Source organism: Sinocyclocheilus rhinocerous, unplaced genomic scaffold, assembly GCF_001515625.1.
Source record: "Sinocyclocheilus rhinocerous isolate Xijiao unplaced genomic scaffold, SAMN03320098_v1.1 scaffold2752, whole genome shotgun sequence".
NCBI classification, from domain to species: Eukaryota; Metazoa; Chordata; class Actinopteri; order Cypriniformes; family Cyprinidae; genus Sinocyclocheilus; species Sinocyclocheilus rhinocerous.
Genome location: NW_015632119.1, coordinates 436,689 through 447,605, shown reverse-complemented (window position 1 = coordinate 447,605; position 10,917 = coordinate 436,689). Strand labels below are relative to the sequence as shown.

The 10,917-nt window shown below is 43.5% G+C and overlaps 1 protein-coding gene across 3 annotated transcripts in view; it reads right to left on the bottom strand.

Moving 5' to 3' along the window:
- The window catches only part of LOC107742212 (E3 ubiquitin-protein ligase TRIM9-like), a 50,065-nt gene that overhangs the window by 11,024 nt on the left and 28,124 nt on the right, over positions 1–10,917 (bottom strand). For 2 of the 3 annotated variants that reach the window (XM_016555109.1, XM_016555108.1), the window contains 4 exons: positions 9,117–9,227; positions 8,282–8,435; positions 5,812–5,972; positions 1,489–1,627 (listed from right to left, as the gene is read on the bottom strand). In XM_016555109.1, the coding sequence (XP_016410595.1) occupies positions 1,489–1,627; positions 5,812–5,972; positions 8,282–8,435; positions 9,117–9,227 (565 nt within the window). Of the gene's footprint in view, positions 1–1,488; positions 1,628–5,811; positions 5,973–6,180; positions 6,250–8,281; positions 8,436–9,116; positions 9,228–10,917 lie in introns of all 3 variants that reach the window. The other variant, XM_016555107.1, reaches the window with a different exon arrangement.

Below are 10,917 nucleotides of genomic sequence, written 5' to 3'. Positions count from 1 at the left end.
GGCTTGCGTCAAAGAACAGCAGGTAACCACATGAGAAATGGAATGTCTCTGCTATCATCTGAACATCATAATTACAAATAAACAACCTATTTATACAGTGACAGACATGGATGAGAGTGCAAAAATGAAGCGTTGGTAAGAAGAGGTGAGTAGACACCTCGGCAACATTCATTTTTCTCAAATCTGCACCAAACAAAAAAGTACAGTGCTAGTATCCTGGTATAGTGATGCTATCAGATGGTAATACCATGGTATTGTATATATGGATCATTAGTAAAAGGAGACATATTATGCCCTTTTTTACAATATGTAATATAAGTCTCAGGTGTCCCCAGAATGCATCTGTGACGTTTCAGCTCAAAATACCCCACAGATCATTTATTATATCATTTTGAAAATGCCTATTTTTGGTGGAAGCAGAAACACGCTGTTTTTCGGGCCTGTTTCTTTAAATGCAAATGAGCTGCTGCTCCCCGCCCCCTTTTCCAGAATAGAGCTGCGCCTTTACAGCTCGTATCTGCTAAAACATCTGTTTTGGTTCTATTATCATGTTTATCGCGCTGAAATAATGCGTTTTAAACAATTTGAGTTTAAACTTCTGATATACAGTTTTCTGAATGCACTCGTACAGAAAACGTCTGTCACAGCATGTGAGTACTAAACTAAGTTATCATTCACACACAAGTTTGTTAAAAACACACAAGTTACAAAAACAGTCGGTTATGTCTGTGAAGGTAAACAGCTGGGAAATATGTTTATTTTAGATCTGTGTGGCAGCAGCAATATACATTAAATAAATCAATAAATCCACTAATCTCTTGTCTCCTCTGAGGCTGGGACTGTAAATAGTGTTCTGTGCTCGTCTGTGCAGCCAAAGACAGAACAGTTAGCATGTTTTGCTCAAACTTTCGCCATGGCATTAGAGCTGGTACACCGTTGTCGCTTGCGAAAACACAATGACGGCGCCATGGGTGTAAATTTACAGATTAATTGGCGGTAATATTATAATGAGATCCCTTTGCCACGTCACCAAGGGAGCGAAATCAGATGCGCTCGTTTTCTCAGACGCTTGCAGAAAAAGGCTTACCAAAACGAAGTTACTGGGTTAATCTTTTTCACGTTTCCTTGGTTGGTAGATGCATGGGGACCTGATTATAGCATTTACAACCTGGAAAAGTCAGATTTTCATGATATGTCACCTTTAAAGTCTCCATGTACCTGAAGTTAAAATTGAAGTCTCTATGTCTACTTACAGCCTATGTAGGACGTTTGATCAGTAGAGTGGCAAAAAAGTGATGAGAGGAGTTTTCCTATAAAACACTCATTAAAGAGATGCATCCACAGCAGGGATCCACGGAGGAAAGGGAATATATAATGCAGAAGCTGTGCATGAGCGTCATAGATAGAAAAGAAGCTTTAAGAACTCTCAGAGACCCTATTAAATGTGAATGAAAGAAACTGTGTGAAGCAGACGACCAAAACACCCACCATCAGATGTCTTCAGAACAACAACCTTGCAGTACGCTCCCACGCCAGCAGAGTTGTATGCTTTGACTCGAGCGTTGTATGAACTGTTGAAATGAAGGCCGTCCACTGTACAGATGGTCTCTTTCCCAACATACACCTCCTAAAACATAAACAGGGAAAGACGAAAAAAGCAGACAAGGTGTAAGGTAAAAACAGAAAGCATCTGGTAAGACATGATCTCATGTGAGATTAGATATAAGACAACACAACATGTTTATCATGAAAGATAATAGATTTCTCAGATTTCTCAAAGAGATTCAGAGAATATTAAGCATTTTAAAAATAAGATAACATTAAAAATGCAACCCAAGCAACCCAATTTTAAAAAAGCAGTTTGGAGGATTTAATGGCACAGATTTAGCTAGTCCGACTTTTGCCAGATATGAACCAACTTCAACTGCCATGGGAGGTGGTCTTAATTTCACTTTCATGGACTTTTAGTTTGTTTCTGTTCAGTCTTCTTTGTTCTAGTCCCTATCTGTCCTTAGTTGTCATGGCAATTGATATGATTTAGTGTCGTTCATTATCGTAGTTTGCCTCTGTATTTATCTGCCTGTGTTTTCAGTTCCCCTTCAGGAACTCGAGCTGCGTCGCAAAACGCTTTGGGAACGCTCCTGTGTTCCCACGCTCTGAAACACGTGTAATCCTTCCAAGGGAATCCCGGGTGACGTCACCGGCGGGGATGACAGTGGAGACAGCGGCAGCTTCTGTTGTTCAGTAAGCACTCTGTGTGTTACGTCTTATTTATTGTTGTACGGCAAAAACATATCATGGCAAAGTCTGGCAAGAATGTTGAGTCTGACAAGCAGCGTTTCAGGCTGTGTATTCCTCCCTGCCCTTTTTTCATCACGGGTGGGGATACACACAGTTTGTGCGTTGCTTGTTTGGGAGCGGAGCACGCTCGCTCAGCTCTCGAGGGAGCTGACTATCCGCATTGTGTTCGCCTCTCGATGCGGACGCTCCGCTCCCAGAGAGCACTCTTTGAGGAGGGTGCTCTCGCCAGCGTTCCCCGCGCTTCGGGTCCCGCCTCTGCCAGATGGAATCATGGGGTTCGCATATGGATCTGGCAGAGAGAATGGAGACGGGCACTTCCTTTTCTTCTTCTTCGCCTGCCAGATCTAACGCTCAATCCCAGGGGACGGAAGCACTTTGTGAAACGGTTTCTTCTGCCCCGGGAGAGGGCTCGACGCTCGTGTTGTCTTTCTCTTCTCGATCTGCACACTGAGGTGTCTAGATCATGGAATAAGCCATACTCGACCCGCCTCTTCAGTCCCGATGTGTCTCACTATTCTAATGTGTTAGGGCTGAATGAGTGCGGTTATGGAAGGATTCCCCGGGTTGAGGATACGCTTGCGGGCTATCTTTCTCCTGGTGGTGCATCTTCCCTTAAGGCCCCGGTATTACCCACCAAGCCACTTAGGACTTCTTTGGCTTTGGTGGGTAAGGTGTACACGGCGGTGGGTCAGGCTGCAGGTTGCTTGCACACTATGGCGGTGTTGCAGGCATACCAGGCTGACCTGCTGAAAGAGATGGATGAGGGAGAAGACATAAAAAACGATGATATCGCTGAACTGTGTAGAGCCACAGATTTGTCACTCCGAGCCTCCAAGGAGACCGCCAGAGCTATTGGGTGGTCTATGGCAGCCCTGGTGGCCACAGAAAGACATTTGTGGCTTACCCTGTCTCAAATCAATGATAAAGACAGGGTCTTTCTCCTGGACGCCCCGTTATCGCCTTCTGGCCTGTTCGGCGACGCTGTAAACACAGTCGTCGACAGGTTACAGGAGGCTAAGAAACAAGCGGCAGCATTTCAGCGTTTTCTCCCTCGCCGCTCTCATGGGGCTGATAGGAGGGATCAGCCCCAGCCGTGTATCAGCTCCTCACATCGAGAAGTCCAAAAACGGAGCGTTGCCACTCGCACCCCTCCTCAAAGAGAAAGGCAGGAGGGGGGGCGGCACTCCAGGTCGAAGTCGTCTAAGGAGATGACTGGTCTGAGGACCGTCGTTTTCAATAAGAAGGCTTCGGCCAAGAGATCCTGACATAAAGGTGTCAGGGCATCTGAGGGCAGACCCCTCTGGGGAAGAACGGTACACACCTCAGTATACGGTGCCTGTCTCTCCTCAGTGCCCTCAGGAGATCGTTCCGTTACCCCTGCCACCCCCGGTGCTTCAGGGCACAGCGATCTCCAGCGAGTGTATCTCTCAGCTTCCGCCCGGAAACGTAGCAGTCCTGAGAGGCTCACTACCTCCAAGGAGGTCCCTAGAGCAGCTAGATCGGCCATTTCCTGCCGGTCCTCCGCTTCAGGGCACCGAACTAGCAGCTCTAAATACACCAGAGGCCAGTCTCGAGAGACTGGTTCCCTTAGTACATTATCTGGCAGCGTGAAAGCTTCTGCCAAATGTGTCCCAATGGGTCCTGCACACTGTAGAAAGAGGGTACAAGATTCAGTTCGGGTCGCGGCCGCCTCTATTCAATTGGGTGTTTCCCACTCTGGTGGGCCCCGAGCAGGCTCTGGTAATGGAGTAAAAAAAAGTAGACACTCTCTTGCGGAAGGAGGCCATCGAGGTGGTCCCTCTTCTCGACAGAGAGTCCCGGTTCTACAGCCGTTACTTCATTGTTCCGAAGAAGGATGGGGGGTTGCGTCCAATACTAGATCTTCGATTGTTGAACCGCTCAGTCATGAGACTCAAATTCAAAATGCTTATGATCAAGCAAGTCATGTCTCAAATCGCAAGGTCACGCGGCATTGCTTACGTGCCTTAGACATGTGGAAGAAACCATGGTTCCTGTCACAAGGCCCTGTGTTGGGGGCTCCATGTCGTCGCGTAACGCTAACGACGGACGCCTCCCTCACGGGCTGGGGAGCGGTCATGAGTGGCCGCTCCGCCCAAGGTCTGTGGGAAGGCCCCCATCTCATGTGGCACATCAACTGCCTGGAGATGCTGGCAGTATTTCAAGCATTGAAACATTTTCTCCCAGACCTGAGAGGCCATCATGTGCTTGTTCGCACAGACAACACATCGGTGGTCTCCTACATCAATCGGCAGGGGGGTCTGCGTTCGCGCCCCTTGTAGACGGACGCCTCCCTCACGGGCTGGGGAGCGGTCATGAGTGGCCGCTCCGCCCAAGGTCTGTGGGAAGGCCCCCATCTCATGTGGCACATCAACTGCCTGGAGATGCTGGCCGTGTTTCGAGCATTGAAGCAATTTCTCCCAGATCTGAGAGGCCATCATGTGCTTGTTTGCACAGACAACACATTGGTGGTCTCTTACATCAACCGCCAGGGGGGTCTGCCCTCGCGCCCCCATCTTTCTGTGGACCCAGGGGAAACTGCTCCCCCTGAGGGCAGTGTGCATCCCTGGGCACCTCAATCAGGGAGCAGATATCCTGTCGAGACAGGGGCTGAGGCCCGGGGAATGGAAGCTCCACACCGAGGTAGTGGAGCAGATTTAGAAGAAATTTGGTCGAGCCCAGGTGGACTTGTTTGCACTAGAGAGACCATGTCTCGAGTTTGCACCTGATATGGCGAGAGCATTTCTGTACCCCAGGTGTGAGCACTGGACACATACGTCCACAGAGCTGCCCTGTGGAGAAAGTCGGACCAATTATTTGTGTGATACGGTCCTTATAAGAAGGGTCTTCCTGCTAACAAGCAAACCCTCAGCAGGTGGATAGTGGATGCTATAACTACTGCATACGAGTCTTCTGATCTCCCATCACCACTAGGGGTCAGGGCTCATTCTACTAGAGGTAGACTAGTTCACTTTTACATCCAACTACAAAACGCCTGCACTGCTTACGAGACATTGTTTGTTGCTACAGCTGCTCGAGCACGGAGAAAATGACAGACAGCGTACAACTGGCAAAGCACGGAAATATGCTAATACAGGATGGTCCATCAGCAATCGAGGGCGGGGCCTGAGCAGTATGACAAAACGGCTTGATAATTGAGACTGTTTAGGTTTTTTGGGGATTAAAAAAAAAAGAAGCAAATGGATTTTTATCATTGTAGGGTGGTTGTGTCCACACACTGCTAAGACACATTTATATGCAAATTTCACCATGTAAAAGTGAATTTTACATCCGATGTCCCCTTTAAAAAGGAACAAGCTCTTTAAAATGACCTGCCCAAAAGTCTCGATTCAATATAAAACATATCAGCACAAGAATGAAAACTGTACACATGAGTTGATTTCATTCAGAGTACAAACTGATTAAGAGATCTCTTTGTTTTCCTGACTGCTGAATGATCTCAGTGGGGAAATAAAAATGCTGAAGACGTACCCGATAAGGCCCGCTATTTCCATCATCCAGCTCCAGCACGTAACCCTCTACAGGCAGGGCTTGGACCATAGTTATCCTCCAGGCCAGAGTGGCGCTGTTATTCCACATGCAGCATTTTTCCAACTGCAACAGCGGTGCAGGAGGCACTGTGGGGGACTCCGCTAAAAGACAGAATTCAAGCATTTGAGCATTGCCTGTCATCCACCGAGGCATCAGAAGGTTAAACAGGGTAATGGTGGAGTGACATGCATGGGAGTAAGCACTTCCTGAAAGTCACTGGTGCCTCTAAAACAAATAGAGGAAAAGGGACTGTGGGTTTGGAAGGGGTCCAGTATTTTAGGGGAACAGTTTGTAGCAGCTCTGAAATACCTCCTGTGCTCTCCTCCACTTTCTGGTCACCTGCATGCATTTGTTTCAATAAAGCAGCCTCCTGACCATCTGAAAGATGATATTGGACAAAGCAAGTGTTGCATGTGTGAGTCTAGAGGTAAAACTGAGGGGATCATTGCCTCTGAAACTGGGAACGATGGAATTTGCTTTTGAATCCTTGACAAGAAATCAATTTGAGTTTCAAGATTGGTTGTATTTTCCAATATTTTTTTAACTGCATTTTTTAAGCTGTTGTTTACTAGTCCTTAGATTCTAGAATCTACATTCTAAATGGAAAACATGAATCTCGTTGAAACAAATTCATATTATATTATTAGCTTTATTACAGTGACCACCAGTGTCGAGACTGTTTTTAGTTACTCATTAATAAGCAACTATGGTTTAATCACACAAATTTTTATAATTTTGTATAAATTATGAATTTTTACAAAAAAAAAAAGTTCCATACATTTTTGAAAATATTTCTGAACCTGTATAAACACTAGCTTAAAACAAAACTTTTAATTAATTTTTTTTTTTTTAATTAGAGGCAGAGCTTCTTTTTTAAAGTGTCTAAAGCTTGACGTTTTTTAAAGTCTCTTATGCTCACCAGGGCTGCATTTATATGATGAAAAATAAAATAAAAACAGTAATATTGTGAAATGTTATAAAAAAATTTTTTTGCGCTTTCCATTTCCATTTAAAATGTAATTTATTCCTGCAATGGCAAAGCTGAATTTTCAGCATCATTACTCCAGTCTTCAGTGTCACATGATCCTTGACAAATCATTCTAATATGCTAATTTGCTTCTCAAGAAACATTTCTTCGAAACAAGTTCACAAGAACAGCATTTATTTGAAATAGAAATGTAACATTATAAATGTCTTTACTGCCACTTTTGATCAGTTTAACGTGTCCTTGCTGAATAAATGTATTAATTTCGTTGGTATTTGATAAACATTGTTTCGTTTAGTGCATCTTCTGTTCAGCTCTACTGTGTTCCATCTATCTGTTTTAAGACCAGGTTCACACATACTACATCTGCAGTGTGTATACATTCCATGTGCGGTTCGTATGCAGTGCAGAAGCAGCACAGATGCGTGTTTGCGGTCCGCTACTGGAATGAAGGGCAAAATTAGCTATATAGACCAAAACCACTTTTTGTACCAGGCTGTTAACATATTTTTTTCTGCTGTAAATTTGGGAATTTTAACATGGGAGCCACCCTTTTGGAGCCAGCCTCTAGTGGCCAGTCGATGAATTGCAGTTTAATGGCGCTTTTCCACTGCGTGGTACGACTCGGCTCGGCACGGCTCAGTACGGCACGGCACGGTTCGACACGGTTTGCGTTTCCATCGTTATAGTTGCGCGCCTCTACTACCACGACTCCTAAAAAAAACGTTTTCATTCCGCGTCGCCCCATCAAGCTCTCGCTGGATCCGCTCCTCTGCTATCAACGAGAGGAACGTCTGTTCTTCTGCAACAGACAACAAAACGTTTTTGTTGTTAAAAAAAGGTGCGCTTTTTCAAAACAGTTGCGTTCTATCCTTCGCTGGCTGTGCTGATTTAAATCTAGCGGTTCTTTTGTGTTTGTTTCGCAAGTTCAGTGACGCAGGTAGTGACGATTCTCTCCGGCCAATCCGTGATCAGCAGAGTTTACACGTCACGTTTTGGTAACGGTACGGCTCACTTGGAACCCCAACCGAGGTGGTACTAAAAAAAGTACCAGGTACCAGGTACTGTACCCAGTGGAAAACCCCCAAAAGGGGAGCCGTCCGGAGCCGTACCGTGCCGTACCATGCAGTGGAAAAGCCCCATAAGTCACTTCCGTGTTGGTTTCAAGAGAGACCGGAAGGTTGCCGCTTGGTGAACACTCTAATCTGTTAACATGGGCACGGAAAAAAAATATGCACTGCAGAGTATGTGTGAACCTGGCGTAATGCAAAAACATGCACAGCGTGTTCACGGTCTCAAAACCAAAACATCCAAACCATAACATGATTATGTAATGTGTGTTGCTTGCATCGTTATGCCCCCAACACTGGTGCCCACAAACAGCAAACGTTAAATCTCATTTCTTAGGTGTGTGTCACATGTTACCTTTATTCTGGGTGAAGTCCAGCTGGAGGATCGACTGCATCAGAGGGTCTGTGTTGACGGTCAAGGCGAATTCTGGGCAGACCTTTGGCTCCAATGCACCTTTTACCCACTGTTCCTGAGACGCCTGGACACGCTTGATCAACGCATCTGAGATCTGGAAGAAGGAAGAAATGAAGAGGAGAAGAGAAATGATAATTATCAACAGTGATGTCTTAGAAAATATAAGAAAATAGCCTCATTTTCATTCCTGTCAAAAATTTTATATGGCGCTGCCCTGACTAAGGTGCCACTAGTCCATAACATTCTGCACAGTGTTTCAGCGATTCACTTTTTTCCTTTGTGCATCGGTTTGTCTTGATCCTCAAAATACATTGTTGTCTGCCAACTGCTTCTTTCGTTCAGAAATCTCTGCTGGGCAGGCATCTCTGACTCACGTTACATGCTTTGTGAAGACACTCAAAGAAACATCACAAAATGAAAAACGATACTTCATGAAAAATTCAGTAAAGAGGCAGCGTTGCTCATCTGGTGCTGTCGTCTCTATATTTTAGAGGTTCGCTGCTGTGAAACATAAATTATTGAAAGAGTTTAATTGCTGAGGGCCAGTCTGAACACCAGATAAATGCTTTCAGAGGAAACCACATCGGAAACCACAGCTTACATGGCTCTAAGTTTCATTCATACTTCTGAATAATAACAGGGACGTACCAGTGCTCCTATCCCAATGTTGAGGTGTTATTTGAAATATGGATTTTTTTACTATTATTATTATTATTATTATTACAATCATTATTATTTCAGATCTTTTGATCTTTGCTTTTTTTTCTGTTTGTACCTGTAGGAATCCACTGGGATCGTTCTCTTTAATAACCTCCAGACAGAATTCCATCATTCCTGTGGTCTGCCGGAGCTTCATGGTGCAGTGAGTTATCTGATCCTTAACAGTCTGAAACAGAGAGGAGATGGTTAAAAGCTACAGTCTGAGAAGGAGGCATTTAATCAAAGACATGCTCACAGTGATGAACTCCTGCTGTGAGTGTCACGTCAGATAGACACCTCAAAGAGATATGGAGCCGTATAATAACCGATAGCATCACTGCACACGCTCACACACATCTACTGTCAGAGAGTTGCAAGACAAGATTTGTATGGCTGTCAATGATCGTCAGTCTCAGCCAATTAAGGGAATGTTCCAGATTCAATAAAAGCTAAGCTCAATCAATTACCACAGAAAATAATTTCAACAAAAATGCACTTTACATGGAACAAGGCATTGCACCTAAATAAACATTAAATAGGGGAGAGTGGGGTGATTTGAGCCTGTGGGGAAGTTGTGCCACCCCTTGTTTCTAGATTGGTGATATGACCACAAATATATACAGATTTAACCATTTTACTAACCCTGTGATGGAGAGAAGGCCATGGAATAATTGGTAACTACATTTAGGTTCAAAAAACTTATTGGTGATTTTTGTATGTTTAAGTACTCATGCTTCTTGAGTCTGAACAATTACAGACAAATCTGAAAAAATTATCACACGCGTTTGTGCTTTGGGAAGTTATAATATGAGGCTATACTGTTAGCATGATGTTAGCTCTAAACTTTTAGATGATACAAGTTTGTTAAAATGGTAGGAGTGGGGTAATTTAAGCCGAAAATCATGGGGTAAGTTGAGCCAGTGGCTCACCCCTTCTTATGATTATAAAGTATAATTTTACTGTAAATCTACATGGTATTTTTAATTGTGTTCTTTGTTTTGAACTTGATTTTGTTCTGACAGTTTTAAATAGGCCTTGTTTATGAAAATGGGCCATTGAAGTTTTTATGAAATTGTTTTCCCTGCAACATTTATAAGTTGAGTACTATTAGCCCAGATCTGTAAGGTCAATTGCAGTGTTTTTTTTTTTCTTTTTTCTTTTCTTTAGTTTGAACTTTATTTTGTTCTAAAATTGTAAAAAATAATAAAAAAAATCACTTCAAGGTTGTGAACTGTATCTTCAAATAAAACTTTCAAGAAGTCGTCCATCCATCCATTCTATTATCCAAACATCTCTGTCCTTTGTGGCACAGTTTAACTCCATGTGGCTCAACTTACCCTCTCCCTTAATTGTGTTCTTTGTTTTGAACTTGATTTTGTACAGACAGTTTTAAATAGGCCTTGTTTATGAAAATTGGCCATTGAAGTTTTTATGAAATTGTTTTCCCTGCAACATTTATAAGTTGAGTACTATTAGCCCAGATCTGTAAGGTCAATTGCAGTGTTTTTTTTTTTTCTTTTTTCTTTTCTTTAGTTTGAACTTTATTTTGTTCTAAAATTGTAAAAAATAATTTAAAAAATCACTTCAAGGTTGTGAACTGTATCTTCAAATAAAACTTTCAAGGAGTCGTCCATCCATCCATTCTATTATCCAAACATCTCTGTCCTTTGTGGCACAGTTTAACTCCATGTGGCTCAACTTACCCTCTCCCTAGGCTCAATTTACCCCGCACTGGGGGCAAGTTGAGCCAAGAGACCACTTTTTTTGGGGGAAAAGCCATATTTGAAAGCAGTTTGTTTTATTGATGATCAAATTGATGTACAGTCAAACCAAAATGTATTCAGACACCTTCAACATTTCACACATTATCACAGTTT